This window comes from Cucurbita maxima, unplaced genomic scaffold (genome assembly GCF_002738345.1).
Source record: "Cucurbita maxima cultivar Rimu unplaced genomic scaffold, Cmax_1.0 Cma_Scf00017, whole genome shotgun sequence".
NCBI classification, from domain to species: domain Eukaryota; kingdom Viridiplantae; phylum Streptophyta; class Magnoliopsida; order Cucurbitales; family Cucurbitaceae; genus Cucurbita; species Cucurbita maxima.
In genome coordinates, this window is record NW_019272033.1 from 1,724,501 (window position 1) to 1,749,514 (window position 25,014).

Here is a 25,014-nt window from a genome sequence, read left to right on the forward strand (position 1 = left end):
AAAAAAAAAAAAAAAAAAAAAAAAAACTTATTTATGAGATATAAAAAATTTGAAGACTGGAAAATTTGTTATTATTTATCAGGCTCATGGAAATATTAATGGAGAATTGACCGACTGCTATTAAAAACAAAAAAGAAATAGAAAATAAAATAGAAAACTAATTAAATTCCGGAGATTCGTCACCACGAGGCTACGAATTACCAAAGAAAGGCGGCCGGTAGTCTTGAAAAAGGTTGCTGATACGATACACCGCTGAGTAAGGCTTCGGCGCTTCTCCCTTAGCGCATCTCCGTGTTACCTCGAGCTGGTTTCCATTGATCGTGAGTGTTCTTATTGTTCTGATTTGTATGAACTCCGATTTGTTCGAATTCTTGGTTCTTCTGCTTCTCGATGTCTAGTTGCTATCGATTTCTATCAATTTTGTCTATGAATTTCTCTTTCTTCATTTCTTTTCACCTCGAGTTTCTTCGCTAGGGTTTGATATTATGCATATAACAAATCCTTACGATTTTACTAATTATGATTTATTCTTGTATGGAGTTTTCTTTTTTCGTACCGGTTGCAGTTCGTCTGCCGGTAATTTTGCTGGTTTGAGAATTCTAGGCTTGAAGCAGCTTGTCTCGTCTGGGAGAATCTATAATGCAGGTTAGCCACTATACTTGGTTATGTATATATATATATTCATTCAACAAAATGAGTCTGCACGAAGGGATCCGACTACGAGTATGTAGAGGATTTTTGGGAGTGAGTCCCAGTTTGACCAATTTAGGGAATGATCATGGTTTTATAAGCAAAATAACTTTCCTTTGGTATGAGGCCTTTTGGGGAAGCCCAAAGCAAAGCCATGAGAGCTTATGCTCAAAGTAGACAATACCATATTATTGTGGAGAGGTGTGATTCCTAACATGGTATCAGAGTCATGCCCTAAACTTAGCCATGACAATAGAATCCTCAAATATCGAACAAAAAATTGTGAGCCTTGAAAGTGTAGTCAAAAGTGACTAAAGTGTCGAACAAAAAGTGTACTTTGTTTGAGGGCTCTAGAGAAAGGAGTTGAGTCTTGATTAAGGGGAGACTTATAGTGTACTTTGTTCAAGTTGAGGATTGTTGGGAGTGTGTTGCACATTGGCTAATTTAAAGAATGATCATGAGTTTATAAGTAAAGGAATACCTCTCCATTGGCATGAAGCCTTTTGGGGAAGCCTAAAGAAAAGCCATGAGAGCTTATGCTCAAATGGACAATATTATACCATTGTAGAGAGTCGTAATTCCTAACATGGTATCAGAGTCATGCCCTAAACTTAGTCATGACAATAGAATCCTCAAATATCGAACAAATAATTGTGACCTTTGAAGATATGGTCAAAAGTGACTAAAGTATCGAACAAAGGGTGTACTTTGTTCGAGGGCTCTAGAGAAAGGAGTCGAGCCTCGATTAAAGGGAGACTTATAGTGTACATTGTTTGAGCTGAGGATTGTTGGGAGTAAGTCCCACATTGGCTAATTTAGAGAATGATCATGGATTTATAAGTAAAGGAATACCTCTCCATTGGTATGAAGCCTTTTGGAAAAGCCTAAAGCAAAGCCATGAGAGATTATGCTCAAAGTGGACAATATCATATCATTGTGGAGAGTCGTGATTCCTAACAGAGTAAGGGTTCAGTCAAGTATCACGTCTGAACCTTTGATTTTGTGTAGGCGTCAAGAGCAAGGTTGTTCAAGGAGTACAAAGAGGTTCAAAGAGAAAAGGTAGCAGATCCAGATATTCAGTTGGTTTGTGACGATTCCAATATTTTTAAATGGATAGCGCTAATCAAGGTAACCCTCTCAATGATCCAGATGAAATATGTGGTTTCAGAGGTTTTTTTTTTTTTTTTTTTTTGCTTACCATGATTGATATGCATTTTTATTTAGGGACCATCAGAGACTCCTTTTGAAGGTGGTGTCTTCCAGCTTGCCTTATCCGTACCTGAGCAATACCCTTTGCAACCTCCTCAAGTGCGGTTCTTAACGAAGATTTTCCATCCAAATGTTCATTTTAAGGTAGAAGTTACCCTGGTCCTTTTTCTAGATCCTATGCTGACTATGAGCCTTTAGAAAGAAAGAAGAATACACCAAAATGTAGGTGCTTCACTATGCATTTGTGGTTCTTTCTTGTTGGAAGTGAATGCAATGAAAAGACCGATGTGAGCCGCGAGAGGGGTACTAAATTGAGGCAAACTCTGAATACTAGATATGATCTCAAAATAATAGGAGTTAAGGTTAGCCGGTGGGGATAAGCTTGATCGTGGGGGAGGAAAGGTCAGCGCTAGGGGAGGGGGTACTAATTTCCAAGGGAGAGTAGTGAGCAGCAGTATTTAGTTCGTTTTTTTAATTAGTTAACAAATACTGTTGAGCATCTATGGATGAAGGGGAATATGGTGGAGAATATATCGGAGAGGTAGGATGTGAGATCCCATAGAGGAACGAGTGTCAGCAAGGATGTTGGGCTCTGAAGGGGATGGATTACGAGATCCAACATCAGTTGGAGAGGACAACGAAACATTCTTTATAAGGGCATGGAAACCTCTCCCTAGCGGGCGCGTTTTAGAACCTTGAGGGAAAACCCCAAAGGAAAAGCTCAAAGAGGACAATATCTGTTAGCGGTGAAGGTACACGGGAGTTGCAATGATGCTAGCGGCCTCCACCACGGGAGAAGAGTTTACAACAAGCAACCGGGTAAAAAGGAAGTGAACTCAATAGAAAGGAAGCGACTGGGATTAGAAGTGGGAAGCTAGATATTTCGTGGACTGCTTTGTTCATATGAGAGGAGTTCTTGTTGCAGAGAATTCGGTGCATTAGTGAGCGGCAGTCTAAAGGGAGAGGGAGAGGTTTGGTGTGATTTTGATGGGAGGCTTGGATCCCGAAAGAGGGTGATGATCTGGTCACGGGACGAGTTGAGAACCCGAGTATTCCTTATTCCAACTTTTGCAGAAGGCCATACTCGGTGAAAATTCATAGCTCTCCGGCCACTGGCATATGAAGTGCTTGTGTAGCGCCATTGAGTGAAATATTATAAGTTGCATTCTTTGCTATGAACTATATTGATGAATGGTGATCATTCAAGTTCGCCGACCCCTTTTGTGATTGTAGTCTTATTTTACAGTGAACCTTATTTTTAATACACGAATCGAACCACACTTATACTTATCGATGTACGTCGTTCCTGCAGACGGGTGAGATCTGCCTAGACATATTGAAGAACGCATGGAGCCCAGCATGGACTCTGCAATCTGTTTGTAGGGCTATAATCGCTTTGATGGCTCATCCCGAACCTGATAGCCCGCTAAACTGTGATTCTGGTGAGTTTTCATGGATTCTTTATGATGAATTTTCCTGATTTATATGTTCATTTATTTGAATCTTTGTGATGGCGTGATAATGTAGCAAAGTAGTTTATTGATCTGAAAGCCGCTTCTGGTTGGCGATTGAATTAGTTCATCATTCCTAAACCATTCTTTTGGAGAATGATTTGCATAATAGTTAGAATAGATGCAAAAATTATGGGAAGAACACCGAGCTAATCGCTTGAGTCTATAGGCTACCTCTCCTCGATCAAACAAACTCTTAATTTCATAAGAGAATCAAGATCGTAGTTGCATCAGTTTGGCTCGGGTCTAGGCCGATACTGATGTAAACTAACGTATCAATTTATGAATATAAAACCCAATAAGACTAAACCAAGTTGATCAGCTAATGTTCAGTTGTATATTTTTAAATTGAATCGATTGATAATGCTCGAGATATTGGAGAATTTTATTCCTTAGGAAAGCGTTGTGCATTGTAAGCCAGCTTCAAGGTGGCAACTAGAATTCAATTTTTAATGATTAAGGCTCCGTTTGATAACTATTTAGTTTTAAGTTTTTGTTTAGTGTGCTTATTTTCTCGTAATTTCTTTAGAATGATTTTCGTCTTTCTGAAGGCAATATTTTGGTGAAAGTTGTGTTTATAAGCTAAATTTCCAAAAATAAAAAATCGAAAAAGCTCGAACTTAGGTATGGGGTGATTCAACTTAAGACCTTGGAGAGAATCTCCGAACATTCCAAGTACAACGGTATGTTTGGAGGTGAAATAACTAATGCCTGTTGCTAGGTTTCATAAACTTTTTTCGGGATCGAACTCCGGTAACACATATAAAACAACGCGAGTGATCTTCAATTCTTCTAACTGATTGTTTGGGTGTTTACAGGAAACCTTCTGCGTTCGGGCGATGTCCGAGGATATCAATCAATGGCAAGGATGTACACAAGGCTGGCTGCCATGCCCAAAAAGGGCTGACTTTCCATTGCTTCTTCCTTGTCAAACATTTGAATTTGAGGTTAGCTGTTGTCATCAAGGAGACCGTAGAATGTGTTAATGGCCATACCTACAAATTTGATAATCCAGACATCTTATGTAAAGTAAAGCACATTCCATCTTTTTTATTTTTATTTTTATTTTTATTTTTATTTTTATAGTTCACTATAATGTTTTGATAGTTCTGTCTTCAATATAAGAAATCAATACTTAATTAATAAAAAAATATAAGTGAATTGATTGTTTACCTAATTAATAAAAGTGATGAGTATAATTAAATAATGTCCATATAAAAATATTATTCTCTATTATTTAAAGTATTTATTATCAATGAAGAAAATCAATTTTGGAAAGAAGACCAAAATTAAATGAATTTCTAAATTGATTATCTTAATTCTAATTCCAAAAAAAGCATGTTTGTATTGTCGTTAATCTTAGAGTTTTAAAACGCTTCTCTATTAGGGAGAGGTTTCCACCCCTTGGAGGCCCAACATTATCATGCGTCTCTATTAGGGAGAGGTAACGCGTCTCTATTAGGGAGAGATTTCTACTCCTTGGGGCTCAACATCCTCGCTGACACATTGTTTGGTGTTTGACTTTGATATCATTTATAATAGTTATTGTCTGCTTTAACTTGTTATGTATACCTCACGATTTTAAAATGCATCTACTAGGGAGAAATCAATCTATCCATCAATTTTAGAAATTATACTCAAATTAGTGAGTCATTTTGGTTCAAATAGTGGTTAGCAGTTTGTGATGTGTGCGATAAATTCAAACTCGAAAAATAATAATTTAGCCACATTTGAGGAGGATTCGACTCCGACTTAGCCAATTTTGAAAGTTTATATGATTTTTGTATCGTACCTTTTAGCTTATTTATTTTCTTTCGATTTGGTTTAGGTGATTCTCTTTTTATTTTTATATGCATGGGCTTGTGCAACATCTCTGCGATAGCGTTACGACCAATTAATGACACTTCCCTAAAGCAACCAATTGAATTTGTCCAGATCAAAGAAAGGCGATCTATCGATTACATTCATCTCATAAATGAAAGCTAAGCTACACGACACCAACATAACTCCTAACGTAAAAGAGTAGCCAATGCACCTACGCTATTTTTATTCCTATAACGCTTGGACCCACGACAAACTCCTATAAAGCTTGGAGCCAAAACGGATACATTTTGCTTAAAGACAAAATTAGATCAAAGTTTACCGAGTAAAATTTATTTTGTATTGTCTAAATTCTCGATATACGTGCTTCTCGTAAACGTCCAAAATTGAGCTTAATCAATTAGACCGAATACGCAATTCCTTCCATCCCCCATTAATTATTTTTTTATATATTCTAAAGTGTTGTTTAAATTTTAGTTAAATTTTGAAAAATAAAAAATTTTAATGCAATTTTTATAGAAGGTTGGTGAGGTTAATATAACGGTTAACTTATTTATTTATAATTTCTTTATAATATATAAAAATTTTAAATAAAAACATAATTCAGCAATTAAAAAAATCAAAATTAAACTAAAATTAATGAAAAAGAGCTGCTATCATGCGTCTCCTTTACCCGATTATTCGGCTAAAAACGGAAAAAGAAAAAAGAAAAAACAGAAAACTAGGGCTTCAATAGTTGAATTCCACGGCCATTCGCAACCATATCGCGTGTTGAACACGAACCAATTACATCCCCTCCCGTATGTGCCAAGGCATCATTTTTTATCGTTTATAATACCGGCACATTGTTAAAAAAGAACAACCCCCACGCTCGTCAACCCGAGCGTGTAACACACTCTTGACTTTTAGGGTTTTGTTTTCCGATGTGATAACTGTTAAGGGATCCCCCAATTTTGCTTTCCACGTGGCAAAACATTATTGGCCACCGACCTCTTCTTTCTCATGTAAGTGATCTGGCATCCGGCATGAGCAGTTTTCTTACCGGAAAACCATCTTAGGATTAAAATATATATATATAATATATATACACACAAAATAGCCGTCAAAATATATTTTTATTAAAAATGGTAATTTTTCAAAATTATTATAATTAATTTTTTAAAAAACTTGAAGGATGACCCACGTTTCTATTCTAGCCGACAATCGCACAATTTTTAAGTCTCGGTCTTCGTTTATAATTAACCGTTTTGAAACGTTTATGAAGACTTAAATAGAAATGTTCCCGCTCTCGCCTCCAATCTCAATTTCGACAAATTATTAATCTATTATATATATATATATTAATTTAAAATATTTTTTAATAGATAATTTTCATTTTTGTTGGTATCTAATAAATAAAAATATAATATAATATTTGATACACATGTATAAGGTGAGTAGGATAGAACAAAGACTTTAGAATAGAGACGGAAACAGAGAGTATAATCTTCCTCCTGGGTTTCGTCACAATCTCTCCCTACTCTCTCCCAATCCTCTATTCAAACGAGAATTCTGTTCGAGGGCCCGGAATTTGGTGATGAAAAGGAAGATGGTAATGAGAATAAAATCCCCCTACCAACATTCTCTCTCTACAAAACAAAAAAACTTGTCTTGTTTTTTTGTTTCTCTCTCTTTCTCTTTCTCTCTCTTTCTCTCTCCCCTCAATGGGTTTTCTCTTTGATAGAGCTTCGAGCTTCAATTCTTCAATGGCGACTGACTAATTCCACCCTTCATTTCCAACAAAGCTTTCTTTCTCTCACAGTTTCATGGAGGATTGAATCAGAGCTCAGGCCAAACGACGCCGTTTTCCGATGCATTTCAGTAACCTCTTCGCTTCTTCTCTCTAATATATATATATATATATATATTCTCATCGTTTATTTATTTATTTATTTTTTTGGTCTTTTAATTTTAAATTCATTTATTTATGGCTGATTTTTTAGTTCTTAAATGTTCTTAATTTTTTTAATCTCGCAAAACCCTTGTTCTATTATTAGCTTATAAATTGTTAATTTACACTTAAATCAAATAATAATAATAATTTATATATATATATATTTAAATTAGGGTTTTCTTTTGTTCTAGTGTTATTTTATGTGTCAAAGCCAGTTCTTATATATCTAATCTCTATTTTTCTTTGTTAATTGACTGAATTTGACTATATATATATATATATATATGCATGCATGTATGTATAGGTAGTCTTACAGTTCTTCAATCCATACATAGAATTGATGGGAGAGAATCATGATCATCATGGGACTGATTCCAAGCCTGCAAAAAAATCCATTAAGATTGACTCTATATTAATCGATCTATTTAGCTCGGATTATAAATGCAATGATCAAAAGAGTGAATTTTTCTCCATTCAGAAGCGTTTACAGCTTATTTATAGAGATGTCTTAATTATTGAGCTATATTTGTTCCGTGTTTTACGAGCTTTGGGGTTAATGGGTATTTTTCGTTTTTTTGGATATATTGTGTTGTAAGGGAGGGAGCTCGAGATGCGGGGTAGGGATAGCCTATAACTTAGTTAAAAGGTTAAAGATTCGAATTTTCACGAATAGTATTTATTTTCTTTATTGAATCTATACGTGTAACAGCGGTTATTTATCTGATATGCACAAAAAGGATTTGAAGATGTGTTCGCCATTTGCTGATATTGATGATCTTCATAAGATGGATGAACGTATACTCTCGGTCCTGCCGGTGTATGATTCGAGTTTCGACGAGCAGCGAGGTGAAAGACGTTGGCAAGAGAGCTCTGATATGGCTGCAGATCAAGGTTTTATCTTTGATGGCTGTCAAGATGTAATCAATGGAAGAACAATGGCTGGTAATGCTTCTAATTCCAGTTGTGATCAGAAGGGAAAGAAACTTGAAGTTGCAGATAACTGTAATGGTAGGTTCTACTTGAATTTTCCTTTGACTAGGCCTCTCTCTCGTCTATTAGTATTTGTGAGATCTCATACGGTTGGAGAGGGAACGAAACATTCGTTATAAGGGTGTGGAAACCTCTCTATAGCTGACGCGGTTTAAAACTATGAGGCCGATGACGATATGTAATGAGCCAAAATGGATAATATTTGCTAGTAGTGGGCTTGGGGTGTTACAAATGTTATTAGAGCTAAACACGGGAGCAGTTTGTCAGCAAGGATGTTGGGCCCTCCAAGGGGGTGGATTATGAGATCCCACATTGGTTGGAGACATGAACAAAACATTCCTTATAAAAGTGTGAAAACCTCTCCTTAATAGATGCATTTTAAAATTGTGAGGCTGACGACAATATGTAACGGGTTAAAGTGGACATTATCTATTAGCGGTGGGTTTGGGCTGTTACAAATGGTATCAGAGCCATACACTGAATGAATTGTCAGCGAGGAAATTGGGTCTCCAAGGGGGTGGGTTATGAGATTTCACATCGACGGGAGAGGAAAACAAAACATTCCTTATAAGGATGTGGAAACCTGAAAAATTCCAAGCCCACCGCTAACCGATATTGTTCTCTTTCAGCTTTCCCCTTAAACAAATATTGTTCTCTTTCGGCTTTCCCCTCAAAGTTTTTAAAACGCGTCTGCTAGGGAAAGATTTTTACACACTGATAAAGAATGCTTCATTCTCATCTCTAACCGATGTGGGATCTCACAATCCACCATTCTTCGGAGCTCAGTGTTCTCGCTGACACTCATTCCCTTCTCCAATCAATGTGGGACTCTCAATCCACCCCACCGCTAGCAGATATTGTCCTCTTTGGATTTTCTCTTTCGGGTTTCCCCTCAAGGTTTTTAAAACGTATCTGCTTGGGAGAGATTTCCACCCCCTTAGTGGGATCTCACAAAACCTCTCCCCCCAGCAGGTGTGTTTTAAAACCGTGAGGCTGATGGCGATGTATAACAGGCCAAAACAAACAATATCTGCTAGCGGTGGGCTTGGCGTAGTTGCCAAACGGCAAAATATGTGTCTTTTAAATTGTATTTGTACCTATTAGTTACTTTTGTGTTTTGCCATAACCAAACTATTTTTGGTATCTGAAACAGTTGCTCTGATATCACAAACTGAGCCAGGTTGTGCAAGTCCTGAAGTTCATGAGATTGAGCCTGAGAAAAGCCTTGCAGATCATCTAAATGGACATTTAAGCATAGACCAAGAACATCATACTGCTAAACTTCAAGAAAATGGAGATGCTTCCATGGAATCCTTTGAAAGCAAAGTTTCATCATCCGAAAGTGCTGAATCAGTCGGAAACAGTCTTCATCGTTGTCGTTATCAAGGAACGTCGCGTCGTCGACGAGCCCCAAAGTTTCGTCTATTGACCGAATTGCTAGCAGAAAGTGAAAACATGAAAGCTAAACAACCTGAAAGTTCTCCATCCAATGTCACTCCCAAGGCATCACTGCAGGCAGCTCCGAAGTCCGTAAGGCCATCTCGAACAAGTAAGTATGCAGCCGATCGTGCTGCTATCTTAGCACATGACAACGAGTTTTCGAGCCGAAATTCACGGTCGACGTTGTTGAATGCCATGGAATCTAAATCTAGCACATCTAAGAATCCAAATTCAAGCAAGGAGTCTCTCAATAACTATGCCAATCCACAAAGGAGCCACAAACGAATCCGTCGTCGTCGTCGAGGAGAAAATGAGCTGCCATCCGACCGTGGGTCGTCCGATGACATCCCGATGGAAATCGTTGAACTAATGGCGAAGAATCAATACGAAAGGCGTATTTCTGATGCAGACAATCATATGCTTTGGCATAATGCTTCTGTTCATTCTCAAGAGGAATCATCAAATGGTTATGATATACAATCTTCTGAAGGATTCATAGATCATTTACCTGTTTCAGAACAGAACAAAGAACAAGCTTGTTCATGGTCTTCTTTTGAAGTACATAGCCACAAACTTGCAGAGAGTTCATTTCCTAGCCGTCCTAACGTGGTTGAGCGTCATCAAGATCGTGTCGATTCGAACGAGTTGTACTCGAACGAAACCATATCAGCAATGCACTTGCTTAGCCTCATGGATGCCAGGACTCCATCTAATGCACCCTTCCAGCTTAGTACAGGATTTGAAACCGATACCAATTTCTCCGGTCGGGCTGTCTCTAAGTCTCGAAATGGATCGAAAATGAAATGCTCAGCTCCATCTGCGTCGAGCAACGACCGAAAGCCGTTAACAGGAACTCTGAAGGACAAGACAAGCATTTCTGAGACTGAAACATGTAGTGTCAACAAAAATCCTGCAGATTTTAGCTTTTCTGAAGCAGGAAATACATACATGATTGGAGGTAGAAGTCCTGTTTCTAAGAACAGATCTAGCTCTGTTCGTTCCGATGATCGGTCCAAACGGCCGAGAATCGAGTAGCACGATACCGAAAGGCTACATGGATCAAATAGACACAGATAAATCTGGTGCAATCCTTCCTGGAAGGATGTTTGGACATATTTACAGCTTGTTTTGAGCAAATTTCTGCTAACTGAGCCATCCTTAGCATAGTAACAAGATCTTGGTGTCTTCATGGGCTATGGGGAAGGCTGCTAGAAATTCTGGCTTTTGTACTTCTAGTTTTTTATTTATAATATGTTCAGAGTATATTTGTAATTTGCAGATATTTATTCGCGTTGGCCTATTACGTATCGTCGTTATCCTCACGGTTTTAAAACGTGTCTACTTGGAAGAGGTTTCTACACCCTTATCAAGAATGTTTCGTTTCCCTCTCTAACTGATGTGCGATCTCAAAATTCATGTCTTTTGAGATCCACCATTCTCATTGGCACACTTCTGGTGCCTAGCTCTGGTATCATTTGTAATAGTCCAAGCCTACTGCTAACTGATATTGTCCGTTTTTGCCCGTTACATAGCATTATCAACTTCACGATTTTAAAAAGTGTCTGCTACGAAAGGAATTTTCACACCTTTAAAAAGAATGTTTCGTTTCCTCTCTAACTGACGTGAGATCTTACACTATTTGAAAATTTGAAATGATTTTTATTGAATGGTAAAAAAAAAAAAAAAATTCTAGACAAACCATTAACAATAACTTACCTTGCTTCAAACATAAATTTATGTCATAAGTGTTTTATTGAATATTCGATAATCAATAACATGCGATTAATAATCGATATGATACATTACACAATTTATGCACACGGAGTGGATCTCTTCAATTCTAGCGAATGCAAGGGTTGTCAACTCCACATCGTGATATTATGCATTTCTGATGCACACGTTGTGACTATACGTTCTTGAGGGTTGTTTGACTACGACGTGGCTGGTATAGTCATGACGCCTCGAAGACATTCGACTTGAAGCGCATGCCATAGTTCTGCATGAACACAACCTGGTTCAAAACCAAGGGTGTCAGACCTTAGGCTAAAAACAGATTCTCTACAAAGCTACCATGACTTGTCTACATTGGGGTCGAATTCGAGGATGTCTACCGTCTAGTTAAAACGCTAACAACCTAATGCCATTTACTAATTCTAACATAGTTTATGAATGTAGCGTTATCTCATCACTCTCGAGATTTGAATTGGTAATATAACAACTCAAACCCACTGCTAGCAAATATTGTCTTGTTTGTGTTTGGTTTCCCCTCAAAGTTTTAAAATGCGTTTATTAGGGAGAAGTTTCCACACTCTTATAAGTAATGCTTTGTTCCCCTTTTCAACCGATATGGGATTTCACAATCCACCCCCCTTGAGGGCCCGACGTCCCTACTGGCACATCGCCTAGTACCTAGCTCTAATACCATTTGTACCAGCCTAAGCCCACCATTAGCCGATATTGTCTTCTTTAGACTTGGTTTCCCCTCAAGGTTTTAAAGCATGTCTACTTGGGAGAAGTTTCTATGCCCTTATAAGGAATGTTTTGTTCTCTTCTCTAATCGATATGAGATCTCACAATCCACCTCCCTTGAAGGCCCAGTTTTGTTCTCTTCTCCAATCGATATGGGATCTCACAATCCACCCCCCTTTCTCCAATCGATATGGGATCTCACAATCCACCCCCCTTTCTCCAATCGATATGGGATCTCACAATCCACCCCCCTTGAAGGCCCAACATCCTCGCTAGCACATCGCCCGATGCCTAGCTCTAATACCATTTGTAACAGCCCAAGCCTATCGCTAACAAATATTGTTCTTTTTGGGCTTGGTTTCCCCTCAAGATTTTAAAACACGTCGGCTAAAGAGAGGTTTTCACATCCTTATAAGAAATAAAAAGATGTTTACACTAATTTGTAACCTTAGCTCGAGTTTTATCATATTACTAAACATCAACATCAATGGGAAATAAATTTACTAACCATCAAGGGAAAAGACAATGAAAGGATGCTAAAAATATTGCAACCATTCTTATGATGAAGGCAAGTTCCTATATTCAAAGTCTTCCATCTCATTTGGTTCCTTGTCTTGTCTCCCAAGAGCCCAACAACAAACAAGATATCCAAAAAAGTTTATCAAAGCCAATGCAGCACATAACCAGTAAAAGTAGTCCAAGTGACCCTTGTTGACATTGTTATCCAACCAGCTTGTCTTATTTCCTTCTCCTGTTATGCTATTTACCATCTGCACAATGATGCTTCCCACCAAGTTAGCTACAGCCATCTCAAAAGAGTATAGAGCAACCGCAACACTCGACAACATCTTCGGCATCTGCGAGTAGAAATACTCGACCTGTCCAACTGAGTTCAAAGCTTCAGCAACTCCCAGGACTACACATTGAGGCACCATCCATAGAGCTGACATGTTAATGACAGCATTGGGTTGGTCTTCAAAGCCTTGTTCTATGGCAACTCGACGCCTTATACATGCAACGCCTGCTGAAATTGCCATTGCGAAGCATGAGAGAAGCAGACCGATTCCAATTCTTAATTTGGGACTGAGTCCACCAGCATGGCCATATCTTGCAAGTAAAGGCACAAGTATTCGGTCATAAAACATGATCCATGAAAATAAAGAAAGGACCATGAAAATGGTGATGGATCCTGCAGGGATTTCGAAACTACGGGTTATGTGTCTGTTCATCGTCTTGGCTTGGATCGTTCCGAATGAATTTTGGTTTAAGCAGACAAGCATGAGAATGCCTGTTGACCACATTGGAATGATTCGCAGAAAAGCTTTGAGAGACTCAACTTGATCCACAGAACATAGGTTCCATGGATTGGACACTGAGCCATCTGGGTTTAAATTATTCTTAGCGTCTTTTATAAGACAGGCCTTATTCAGATACCTACACGAGGGAGAAAACTAGAAATTGTCAAGTATCAAAGTGTATATGGAATGAAGCAACAGTCATCAATCAAGAGTTGCTTAATGTTTTAGTGTTTGTTTTAAAAACTGGTTTCAACAGCTTTCAAATAGCTTGTAAAAGTTAATATTACAGTGCATTTGAGACACTATTCACAAACCTAAGATCTTTTTAACGAAAAAACAAACTATAACCGCCCAAATCTACCGCTAGTAAATATTGTCGTCTTTAGGCTTTTCCTTTCAGGGTTTCTCTCAAAGGTTTTAAAACCCGTCTACTAAGGAGAGATTTCCACACCCTTATAAGAAATGTTTCGTTCCCCTCTCCAACCGACGTGGGATCTCACAATCCACACTCTTGAGAGCCCAGTGTCTAGCTCTGATACCATTTGTAATAGCCTAAACCCACCGCTAGTAGATGTTGTCTTCTTTAGACTTTTCCTTTCGGGCTTCCTCTCAAGGTTTTAAAACGCGTCTACTAGGGAGAAGTTTCTACACCCTTATAAGAAATGTTTCGTTCCCCTCTCCAACCGATGTGAGATCTCACAATCCACCCTCTTGAGAGCTCAGCGTCCTCGCTAACACACTGCCCGGTGTCTGGCTCTGATATCATTTGTAACAGCCTAAACTCACCACTAGAAGATATTGTCCTTTTTAGGGTTTCCCTTTCGGTTTCCCCTCAAGGTTTAAAACATGTCTACTAGGGAAAGGTTTCCACACTTTTATAAGGAACGTTCCGTTCCCCTCTACAACCGATGTGGAATCTCACACAAACAAGTCATCTATGAATATGATTCAATGCTTAACAAAGTAATAATTCATTGAAAATGACAAAGTATAAAACGGGCATCCCAATTCCAAGGCAATGCATTAGACACCAGGACATAATTCTGAGCAGAAGAGTAATATGGATATTCATAAGATCATAACAACAGTGATAAGCATCATCCCGACTTACGTACCTCATAGAATTGGTCGGAATAGGACACTTCGGATCACAACCAAGGTAATACTGATCAAAGTTACTAAAAGGAAGCGACAATTTTCGGTTCTTAAATGCCACCACAATTACTCGTAAAAACCCAGTCAACAAACTCTGTGTTGGCTTCACTTTCACGTACAGAGAAGAACCCACTAGGAATATTAGCACAGAAAAAAGCATGAGAACTGCAGGAACTGCAAATCCAATTCCCCATCCAAATTTATCTTGAATGAACACAATTAGAGATAATGCAAAAATCGTCGCTATTCCAATCGATGCATAATACCAATTGAAGTAGGAATCCAAGACACTTTCGTTGTTGGGCTTTTCCTCCTTCGTGAGTTGGTCTGCACCAAAGGCTACAGAACATGGCCTAATGCAACCAGCTCCAATGGATATGAACACCAACGAAGAGAACAGTACAGCGAGCTGGTAAGGATTAGCAGAGTCGCATAATATTCCAGAGGGGCTACAAGATGCAGGTCTCAGTTGTGGAATTATTGCTGTTAACCACAAAAGAATCATCCCCTGAAGAAATAAGTACACTGTAAACACTATAATATACACCACATCAGTTGGGGAGGAGAATAGAACGAAGCATTGTTAATAATGGTGTGAAAACCTCTCCCTAGCAGACGCGTTTTAAAAACCTTGAGCGGAAGCCCAAAAAGGACAATATCTTCTAGCGGTGAGCTTGAGTTGTTACAAATAGTATCAAAGACAGAGACTGGGCGATGTGCCAGTGAGAAGGCTAAGCCCTGAAAGGGGTGGACATGAGGAGGTGCACCAACAAGGATGTCAGGCCCCGAAGGGAGGTGGATTGGGGGGTCCCACATTGATTGGAGAAGGAAATGAGTGCCAGCGAGGACGCCGGGCCCCAAAGGGAGGTGAATTGTGAGATCTCAGGTCGGTTGGGGAAACTTCTCCGAAACTGACGCGTTTTAAAAACCTTGAGGAGAAGCTCGAGAGGGAAAGCTCAAATAGGACAATAAGGCTTGGGCTCTTATAGATCAATGACACAATCAAGGGGATTAAGGCCCTGAGAATCGTTACTGTTCATTAGGGTTTCTCTTTAATAAGGCATCTTTCAGTATATCACCAAAGGATTCGATTCTATAACATTACCATACGACAGACTACAACATCAAGGGAATTGGAAACAGTTAATTTTCGATAATCAACGAGTCTTACAAGAAGGCTACTGCAGGATCCGAGAATTATAACACAGAAACGCCCCAAGTAAGAATCAGCAAGAACAGCGCCAACAATGGCTAAAGCATTGGAAGCAGCAGACCACAGAGACAGAATGATAGAAGCATCGGCGATTTGGAATCCGAAAACGTCCCTTAAGTAGAACACCATGTTAGGAGTTAGCCCCAAACTTGCAACCCTCTCAAATGTCTCATTAACTGCCACAAACAGAAGTAATCCAAAACCAAGGACACAGAGAGTTCGTCACAAATTACAAAGAACTCGATTAAATCGGCAGTTGAAAATCGAAATGAATACCGATTATGAAGGGCATGGTTTTCAAACCACCATTTGTGTGATTTGAAGCTTGCTCGGTTCCCTCGCTGCCGCTTGCGGAGATTCCCGTCTTCTCCCCGTCTTCCAGAACCTCCATGAACTCGAACAATCTCGACGACCTTCTGTGATTTCTCGCCGGAATTTCCACTGATACTTACGATGATTGGAAAGCAAACCAGTCCGATTAAACTTTAAATAAATAATGCATCGAATAAAATAATAAATAATTACCGTTGATTTTTTTTTTTCAGGTGACGGAGATATTCTTCCGGATGAAGCACGCCAAACACGTTTTTCACAACTGCGATATCTTTTTTATTTTATTTATTTATTTTACTATTTCTTTTATGGAGTAATTTATTTGCTTTTAACCGTGTATCATTTTGTTCAAACTCGGCAAAGTCAAGCATAGTAAAAAAAAAAATAATAATAATAAAATTACTATAAAAAATATTTCTAAATTTTTTAATCCTTAATTTGAGAGGAAACTAGTTAATACTTTAATTTTTTTAAAAAGTACTCTACCACCTTTATAAAATTTTATTTAAAAAGTTCAAGAATACTATGGTGCAGTAGCTCTTATTAAACCGAATTTAAATGTTATAGTAAATTCTTAACAAACAAAATTTAAAAGTTTTTAGGACGGAAATTACATATTTACCTTTCATAAATTATCTATACTGACCATTACATTTATATACTATTTTTAAATTTTAAATTTTAAATTTTTTAAACAATTTTCAAAGTGTTTTTGAATTTTTTAAAACAAAATGGAGGTATTAACGAAATTTAAAGTTTAAAAGTATTTTCAAAATTAAGATTTTTTTTTTTTTTCCAAATTTAAGAATATTTTTAGGTTAGTATATTTTAAATCTACCCATAGAATTTGATGAGTATAACATAAGAATAATAATATATATATATATATATATATATATATATATAATTTCTGTGGCAGATAACTAACTACCATGGATGTAAGAGTTTAGTTCCCTTTGACAGCACCGAAATAGCACACAACCCTACGATTAAGAATACTTATTGTCCTTAATTGAGCACATAATAAATTTGATAGACTAATTAAGAGACATACCCTCCGACTTTTCTCTTAGATTTTAGACTCGTATATGTAAGACTCGCTCACCATCAAAAACAACTCGTTTACTAAACTCTTTGGTGGCCTAAAGTAACACATAGCTTACTACTCCTGCTAACTTAACACACAAGAGAAACTTAACACACAAGAGAGTTCTACACGAATTAATAAACTAAATATACTCGTATACATCCCATGCTAGAATCAACTCATAAACATAGCAACAAACATACGATTCCAGGTATATCTAATATACTTCAAATCTAAAGTGACATAAAACTATACCATCAGCCTAAGCCGATGCGACCCCGGATTTTGTTGGTCTAAGAAAGAAAAAAAAAAAAAAAAAAAAAAAAAAAAAACTTCCCAAATACAGTTCACACTTCACAGAAAGAAAGAAAGAAAGAAACTAATTTACATTATTGAGATCATCTTCGGCATTAGATCCACCTCTTGCTTCTTCCTTGGAAGGACCATAAGACCTGCTACAGGCAAGAAAATACAAAAAATTAGCAAACACCAAACCAAAAAGCAGCCAATAATAATAGTCACTGTGGCCCTGGTTGATGTTGCTGGAAACCCAACTCTTTACGCCTGCTGCCTTAGTGAAATTATCGACGGTAGTCATTATAAAACTAGCAGTCAAGTTGCCTACAGACATGCTCAGCCCAAAAAGAGAGGTTGCTACACTGGACATGGCTTTTGGAAGCTCATAGTAGAAGAATTCGATTTGCCCGATCACGTTGAAAGCCTCGGCCATACCTAATAAGATGTAGCGTGGTAGGGTCCAAAATGCAGACATGTTTACCACAGCAGCTGGGTCGTCGGAGAAGCCTTCCTTTATGGCTAAAGCACGTCGATTACTCTCGACGACTGCTGTTACTGCCAAACTGAAGGTGCACAAAAGAATCCCAATTCCCATTCTGGTTTTCCCACTGAGACGAGTTGGTTTTCCCCTGCAACTGGATACCAGAGGGAGGATCAAGCGATCATATAACATAATCCATAATATTAGAGAAACAACAAACACTGCACCAAACGAGCCTGCAGGAATTTCGAAAGTCGGGGTAAGGTGTCGATCCATAGATGCAACCTGGAGAACATAAAATGGTTGACTCAAAGCTGCACAAACAAGGATCCCAGTAGACCACAATGCCATTATCCGGATGAGTGTTTTCAGGTCTTCAACTTGTTCCACAGTGCATAGGATCCAAGGATTTGAAGCCCTCCCGTCTGAAGCTAGCTCGTCCTCGGAATTTCTAATGATGCACGCTTTGTTCAGAAACCTTGGAATCAAACAAGGTAAAATTGGTCTTTATCAAAATCCGAGTAAAATAGCTAATTCCTACGGTTCTATAACAACCCAAGCCGACTGCGAGTAGATATTGTCCACTTTGGCTCATTACATATCACTATCAGCCTCACAGTTTTAAAACGCGTCTTCTAGGGAGAGGTTTCCACACTCTTGTAAGGAATGTTTCGTTCCTCTCTCCAATCAATGTGAGATCTCACAAACCACTCCCCTTTTTGACTCTGAATGGTCCAAGCTCACCGCTAGCAGATATTGTTGGTCCAAGCTCACCGCTAGCAGATATTGTTTTCTGGCCCGTTATATATCACCGTCAACCTCACGATTTTAAAACACGTCTATAAGGAGAGGTTTTCACACCCATATAAGAAATACTTTGTTCCCCTCTCCAATCAATGTGGGATCTCACAATCCACCCCCCTTGGGGGCCAGCATCCTCGCTGGCACATCGCCCGGTGTTTGACTCTGATACCATTTGTAACCGCCCAAGCCCACCGCTAGCAGATATTGTCAGCTTTAGTCCGTTACGTGTCGCCGTCAACCTCACGATTTTAAAACACGTCTATAAGAAGAGGTTTTCACACCCTTATAAGGAATGTTTTGTTCCCCTCTCCAATCAATGTGGGATCTCACAATCTACCCCTTGGGGGCCAGCATCCTCGCTGGCACATCGCCTGGTGTTCGGCTCTGATACCATTTGTAACCGCCCAAGCCCACCGCTAGCAGATATTGTCCGTTTTGGCCCGTTACATCTCGCCATCAACCTCACGATTTTAAAACGCATCTATAAGGAGGAGTTTCTACACCCTTATAAGTAACGCTTTGTTCCCCTCTCCAATCAATATGGGATCTCACAAGTTCCTCCTCAATGGTACCTTAATGGGTATCACTTGTTAAACGGAGTTAATTTCAAGAGCAAAATAGATGGCAGTCTAATGAACAGAAGCAAACAAAAACTCAAGTAGAATTTGGAATTATTAAAAGAACAGTTGTAAGCATCCTTAATTCAAAGTAACATGTCAGAGCATTTAGCCATTGGCATTATGAATGAGACAAAAGGGCATGCACTTTGTACCTTAACTTGTCACTTGGCATGGCAAGCGGTGATCCATTTTTGTGGTGGTACATTTCAGATGTGCCAGTAGATGATACTTGCATATGCCTCTTCTTATAAGCAGCAACGAAAACTTGCACAAGCCCAGCACACCAACTACTGCTAGGCATCGGCTTCAAATATAAGGGAGAGGCCAAGAGAAAAATCACCGTAGATAATAACATGAGTGCAACAGGAACTCCAAAGCCCACCCTCCATCCCATACGATCTTGAATATACACAATACATGACACTCCTATAAGTGATCCACTAGCAGATGAAACATAATATAAGTCGAAATAACGATCCAAAATGCCTGAATTGGATTTGTTTTTCCTGTGCAATTGATCTGCGCCAAAGGCGAGGTTGGATGATTGAAGGCAGCCAGATCCAATCGACATTAGTGCATAGGACGAATATAGAAGCAATAGTTGAGCTATCGATGGGGTATCACAAATGGCACCATCACAGAAAGGCCTTGCTTGCGGAATCATTGCAGTTAGCCATAAAACAAACATCCCCTGTTACAAAAATTAACAAATAAACGATACAGCATTGTCAAACCAGAAGATCAAAGCGGGGAAAAAGATAAAGAACAAGAAGTTCAGACAGACATTCTTTCCTATGGGCAGTTTATACATCCGTTTAATTTATACAGTGTTCATCATCATCTCATGGGGGGTTCATAATATCAAAAAATGCCCAAATCAGAGTTTGAATGCTTGTCTCGTGAAAGAAAGTCATAGGAATCAGAGCAATTTTTTTTCTTTGTGTATGCAAAATCTTCTCTACATTGACACATAAGATGATTATGTCGCTTCAAATTCAAAGTGAGGAATAAAAATTTCCCAACCTCTCTAACTGGATCATGATTTTAGCTAATTATTTTGAGTTGGAATGGAACATCTCAATAAATCGAACAATTCGAAGTGTAGAAAATCATCAGGTCTTACAAAATCGCCGAAAATAGAGAAATGGAACTATAAATTAGGGCAAATCTGTGCAAGACAAACAAGAAGAAAGTACCAAACAGCTGATGATACAGCCAGCCGCGATCATCCGAAACCGACCAAAATAGGAATCAGCGAGAAAAGCACAAATGATCGGAGTAAAATTTGAGGCGGCAGACCAGAGGAAGATGACATTGGAAGCATTGGCGGAGTTCATTCCATAAACCCTAGTCAAATAGAGTATCATACTCGGCGATAAACCCTGACTTGCGAGCTTCTCAAGTGCTCCATTAGCTGATAACGAAGAACGCTTAGCTAATTTAGCAACAAACACAAGAATATAAAATCAGTTCTACTACAGTTGATTACCGATAATGAAAGGCAAAGCTCTCAAGCCTTCTTTGCGATCAGAGTTGCTCAACAATGGCTCTTCCATGTCTCTATCTTCATCGGCAGCCAATGGACCTTCCATTATAGAACCAGAAACAAAATGGCGGTTAAATCATATAGAATAGTTGCAAAGTGATCAATAAATCGGATGAACAGTTCGTAATCTCCCGAAATCAAAGGAAGAAACAAGAGAAATTCATCGATTTGAATCTTCGATTCTGGCCGGCAATATTAACTTCCAATGTATCACACTCCCACAACTGATAGCGCAAATGAGAACACAAGAATTGAGCTTCTGCTTCAGACCATGATTCAAAATTCATTGAAGCAATTACAGTGAGCGTTCGCTGTCCACGTTTGGATACTCTATAGGTGTCACGACGACGATGACGAGGATGGCCGAGGTTCAAGCACTACCTTCTCGGTTCATAACTGTTTTTTTGTTTTCTATTTCAAAAAACTTGTACGTTTTTTTTAAGCTTTTTTTATTTATTATTATTATTTTTTATACATTTAAATTCTTACCAAATTAAAAAATAAAAAATAAAAACCGATTTTAAAACTATTTTTTTAATTTCCAAATTTAGCTTTGTTTTCTAAAATATATTTAAAAAAAATTAGGTAATAAAATAGTAAACTTAGATGTAATTTGGTTCAATTATAAATTTAATTTCCTTTTATGAATTTTAATTATACGTGGATAAAATTTTAAAAATATTTAATATAAAATTAAAATTATAAAACCTCTTATATATATTTTTTTTTAATAAAAGACTATATAGAGACTAAAATTGTAATTTAATCTTTAATAATCTTAAGGTTAAATATATTAAATGTTTTACTATAAAAATATAAAATTTCAGATTTTTAATCCAAAATATAAGGAACTATAAGTCTTCCCTTAATCAAGGCTCAACTCTTTGCTCTAGAGCCCTCGAACAAAGCACACTTTTTGTTAGATACTTTAGTCACTTTTGACTATACCTTCAAGGCTCACAATTCTTTATTCGATATTTGAGAATTCTATTGTCATAGTTAAGTTTAGGGCATGACTTTGATACCATGCTAGAAATCACGACTCTCCACAATAATATAATATTATTCACTTTGAACATAAGGAGATAGTATTCCTCACTTATAAACCCATGATCTTCCACTAAATTAACCAATGTGGACACACTCCGAATAATCCTCAACCGTTTTTTTTATTTAAAAAATTTCAAATTTTAAGGAAAACTTTTAAATTTGGGTGTATAATTGAAATGAATTCAACCTCTACTTTTAATCAATATACTTAATTAATTGAAATATATTTAAATTGATATATTAAATATATGTTATATTTGATCAACTTTATTAATTAATCCATGAAATTTTAAAGTAGAGATTTTTATAAGATAAGGATGCCTACCTCCTATTTGATTTCCCATGAGAAACTCGAATAAATTTAGTATTTTTAATATTCGAGTAAATGACTGTTGTAAAAAATTCAATTGAATTTAAATATATATATATATATATATATATATATATATTTATTTATTTATTTATCTATACATCACTTAATTTTCTTACGTCATTTAACTATTTTTAATTTAGTGGTTGAATCTAAAAAAAAATAAAATAAGTTAATTTAGTTAATTTTTTTATTGCAAATGAATAATTTAGATTAAAAATTGTTAAGTGTAGCTTTACTCGATCTGAACAATCCGATAAATTTTTTAAAAGAAAATAAAAAAATCGATACATGCATGGAAAAAAAGAATATTTTATTGTGAACCAAACCAGGTTGGAATCCACGTGGCGTGGAAGTGGTTGCACACGTGTAAGCGCGGCGTGGGGTTGGCTGCATGACGTGCATTAGGTGTAAAGCATAGGGCAAGAGTGGGTAATAATAAGTCTCTATTTTAGAAAAATTAAATAAGTTTTGTGAACTTCTAAAATATTTGACATATTCAATGAATATATTTATACCGAAGTTTAAATTTTGTATTTAATAAATTATTAATATTTCAATTTTATTTTTAATAAATTTGTTCAATTAAAAGTTGAAAAGTTTATTATAATTAATATTTTATTTAAAAACAATAATGAAAAAAAATGTCTTCTATACTTGGAAGTTTTTTTTTATTTTTTTCCTAAAAATTTAATGATAATAATATATTTTTTTTAAAAAAGTTTGAATATTTTTTTTAATAAAAAAATGTCTTCTATACTTCATAAATTATTTTAAGCTTTTTATTTTTTTCTAAAAATTTGTTTATATACTACTCCTAAGAGTATTTTTAAATTTTTTTAAAAAATTTAGGAGTGTTTTAAAAAATAAAATAATAACTGTTTTTATCTAAAATTAATAAAATATTTTAAAATTATTTTTAGTTTAACAAATTTTTGAAAATGTAAAAATAATCTTCAAATTGTTTAAAGTTATTTTTATTAATTTGAAGTTTAGAAACAGGTGTATTTCAAAAAATTTAGAAAAAGCCACGTGGGCTATACTGTAGTTTGTTTAATCATCTTTGTTGACATTCTAAGTCCAAATTAACTGAGAGGTGTTAAAAGGATACTTTTAACTATAGTTTATCATATATATCATATTTGATATTTTATTATAGACAAATATATTGTATTCATTTATTGTTTTTTATTTGAGTATTATAAATGGAGAATTTCAACACAAGTGTAGTGGTTTTAGCAAATATTCTCAATTCTCGATTCTCTTTGTAGTGGTCACATGACGGTAAACCGATCGATTGACAACCTGACAGGAGATGATTCGGGCCTACTTTGGTGGCCGGAGACTGGACCGATGATCATTGGGTTTAATGAGTAAGTCTCTTATTGGTGGTGGGCTCGTTGGATTCATCTATGAAAATTTCTTCACCCAAAGATCTCATGTCCCTCTACAAATGGCTATAAGATTTCGTTTTTAAGTTTTGTGGATGGTTGGGATACAATCGATCTTGGCTAATTAAGAGGAAGATCATGAGTTTATAAGTAAAGAATACATTCATTGTGGTACAAGTCATTTTGAGAAAACTAAAAGCAAAACCACAAGAGGTTATGCTCAAAATGAACAATATCATACAATTGTGAAGATCGTGGTTAATATGGTATCAAAGTCATATTGAGGGCTCTAGATAAAGGAATCGAGCCTCAATTAAAGGAAGAGGCTGTTCCAAGACTCCATATATCTCAAGAGAGGTTGTATAGTGTACTTTGTTCAATAGCAAAATCGAATTGTTGAGACGGAGTCCCACACTGGCTAATTAAAGGAATGATCATAGGTTTATAAGTAAGGAATACATTTTTACACACGCAAAGCGTTTTTAGGGAAACCAAATGTAAAGCCATGAGAGCTGGAATAAAAATGTACACTTTGGATGCCACCAAGTGACATGATGCGAGAAGTGTCTCATAACATGGTCAATAATATAACAGCCCAAGGTCACTGCTAGTCGACATTGTTTTTTTGGACTGTCTCTCAAGGTTAAGATCTCATAAAGCGTGCTAGAACAATTGCTAATAAACTTGTGGATTGTGAGATCCCACTCGGTGCATAACTCTAATACCAACTGTAACAACCCAAAACCACCGCTAACCGATATTGTTTGTTTTGGGCCGCTACGTATTGTTGTCAGCCTCATGATTTTAAAACGCGTCTACTAGGGAGAGGTGTCTACACTCTTATAAAGAATGTTTCATTCATCTCTACAATCAATGTAGGATCTCACAATCCACTTCCTTCAGGGTTAGGTCCTCGTTGGCACACTGCTCAGTGCATAGCTTTGGTACCAACTGTAACCGCCCAAAACCGTTGCTAACAAATATTGTCCGCTTTGGCCCATTGCGCATTGTTGTAGCCTCACGGTTTTAAAACGTGTCTACTAGTGAGAGGTTTTTACACCCTTATAAAAAAATGTTTTGTTCTCCTCTCCAACCGACACAATAAGCATGACAAGGATTGATTATAGGACAGGAACAAAGAAGATAAGAACATATAGCATATCAAATGCATTTTGCTTACAACAAAGTAAAAATATTAGACTCATCTAAATAATGTACCACGTATTGTTAATAGATAAATTTTTTTAAAACATAATTAAAAAAAAAAAAAAAAAAAAAAAAAAAAAAAAAAAAAAAAAAAAAAAAA

The 25,014-nt window shown here is 36.9% G+C and overlaps 4 protein-coding genes across 6 annotated transcripts; 2 read left to right on the forward strand and 2 right to left on the reverse strand.

The window, feature by feature from the left end:
- The first annotated feature begins 151 nt into the window (after nt 1-151).
- LOC111491789 (protein PEROXIN-4-like) lies at nt 152-4,493 on the forward strand. The gene is made up of 6 exons (XM_023140829.1): nt 152-320; nt 541-645; nt 1,699-1,818; nt 1,915-2,043; nt 3,212-3,341; nt 4,229-4,493. The coding sequence occupies exons 2-6, from the start codon at nt 640-642 to the stop codon at nt 4,315-4,317; spliced, it is 474 nt and encodes a 157-aa protein (XP_022996597.1). The 5' UTR covers nt 152-320; nt 541-639; the 3' UTR covers nt 4,318-4,493.
- A 2,234-nt stretch (nt 4,494-6,727) lies between these two features.
- On the forward strand, nt 6,728-10,866 carry LOC111491784. Of its 2 annotated transcripts, none has more exons than XM_023140819.1 (3): nt 6,728-7,086; nt 7,902-8,106; nt 9,308-10,866. In XM_023140819.1, the coding sequence occupies exons 2-3, from the start codon at nt 7,911-7,913 to the stop codon at nt 10,627-10,629; spliced, it is 1,518 nt and encodes a 505-aa protein (XP_022996587.1). In that variant the 5' UTR covers nt 6,728-7,086; nt 7,902-7,910; the 3' UTR covers nt 10,630-10,866. The 2 variants fall into 2 exon arrangements, with proteins under 2 accessions (XP_022996587.1, XP_022996586.1); XM_023140818.1 differs by lacking the exon at nt 6,728-7,086 and adding an exon at nt 7,470-7,640 and having other exon boundaries at nt 7,873-8,172.
- Nucleotides 10,867-12,547: 1,681 nt separating this feature from the next.
- LOC111491783 (protein NRT1/ PTR FAMILY 1.2-like) lies at nt 12,548-16,314 on the reverse strand. 2 transcript variants are annotated; one of them, XM_023140816.1, is made up of 4 exons: nt 16,006-16,314; nt 15,688-15,905; nt 14,477-15,024; nt 12,548-13,497 (listed from the first exon to the last, which is right to left on the reverse strand). In XM_023140816.1, exons 1-4 carry the CDS (start codon nt 16,118-16,120, stop codon nt 12,621-12,623), a joined length of 1,758 nt encoding a protein of 585 aa, XP_022996584.1. In that variant the 5' UTR covers nt 16,121-16,314; the 3' UTR covers nt 12,548-12,620. The 2 variants fall into 2 exon arrangements, with proteins under 2 accessions (XP_022996584.1, XP_022996585.1); XM_023140817.1 differs by lacking the exon at nt 15,688-15,905 and having other exon boundaries at nt 16,006-16,090.
- A 1,009-nt stretch (nt 16,315-17,323) lies between these two features.
- On the reverse strand, nt 17,324-21,290 carry LOC111491785 (protein NRT1/ PTR FAMILY 1.2-like). Its single transcript, XM_023140820.1, has 4 exons — nt 20,841-21,290; nt 20,548-20,765; nt 19,504-20,042; nt 17,324-18,405 (listed from the first exon to the last, which is right to left on the reverse strand). The coding sequence occupies exons 1-4, from the start codon at nt 20,941-20,943 to the stop codon at nt 17,529-17,531; spliced, it is 1,737 nt and encodes a 578-aa protein (XP_022996588.1). The 5' UTR covers nt 20,944-21,290; the 3' UTR covers nt 17,324-17,528.
- Between the last annotated feature and the right edge of the window lie 3,724 nt (nt 21,291-25,014).

Excerpts from the sequence above, each read along its gene's own strand:
- LOC111491783 (XM_023140816.1), bottom strand. The coding sequence starts at position 16,120 with ATGGAGGTTCTGGAAGACGGGGAGAAGACGGGAATCTCCGCAAGCGGC. Across the intron at positions 15,906-16,005 it reads AACCATGCCCTTCATAATCG|TTAATGAGACATTTGAGAGG; the intron begins GTATTCATTTCG and ends TGTTTGTGGCAG. Across the intron at positions 15,025-15,687 it reads GATCCTGCAGTAGCCTTCTT|GGGATGATTCTTTTGTGGTT; the intron begins GTAAGACTCGTT and ends TTATTTCTTCAG.
- LOC111491785 (XM_023140820.1), bottom strand. The coding sequence starts at position 20,943 with ATGGAAGGTCCATTGGCTGCCGATGAAGATAGAGACATGGAAGAGCCA. Across the intron at positions 20,766-20,840 it reads AGCTTTGCCTTTCATTATCG|CTAATGGAGCACTTGAGAAG; the intron begins GTAATCAACTGT and ends CTTCGTTATCAG. Across the intron at positions 20,043-20,547 it reads GCTGTATCATCAGCTGTTTG|GGGATGTTTGTTTTATGGCT; the intron begins GTACTTTCTTCT and ends TTTTTGTAACAG.
- LOC111491784 (XM_023140818.1), top strand. The coding sequence starts at position 7,505 with ATGGGAGAGAATCATGATCATCATGGGACTGATTCCAAGCCTGCAAAA. Across the intron at positions 7,641-7,872 it reads GAGTGAATTTTTCTCCATTC|GCGGTTATTTATCTGATATG; the intron begins AGAAGCGTTTAC and ends ATACGTGTAACA. Across the intron at positions 8,173-9,307 it reads AGTTGCAGATAACTGTAATG|TTGCTCTGATATCACAAACT; the intron begins GTAGGTTCTACT and ends TATCTGAAACAG.
- LOC111491789 (XM_023140829.1), top strand. Across the intron at positions 2,044-3,211 it reads ATCCAAATGTTCATTTTAAG|ACGGGTGAGATCTGCCTAGA; the intron begins GTAGAAGTTACC and ends TCGTTCCTGCAG. Across the intron at positions 3,342-4,228 it reads CCCGCTAAACTGTGATTCTG|GAAACCTTCTGCGTTCGGGC; the intron begins GTGAGTTTTCAT and ends GGGTGTTTACAG.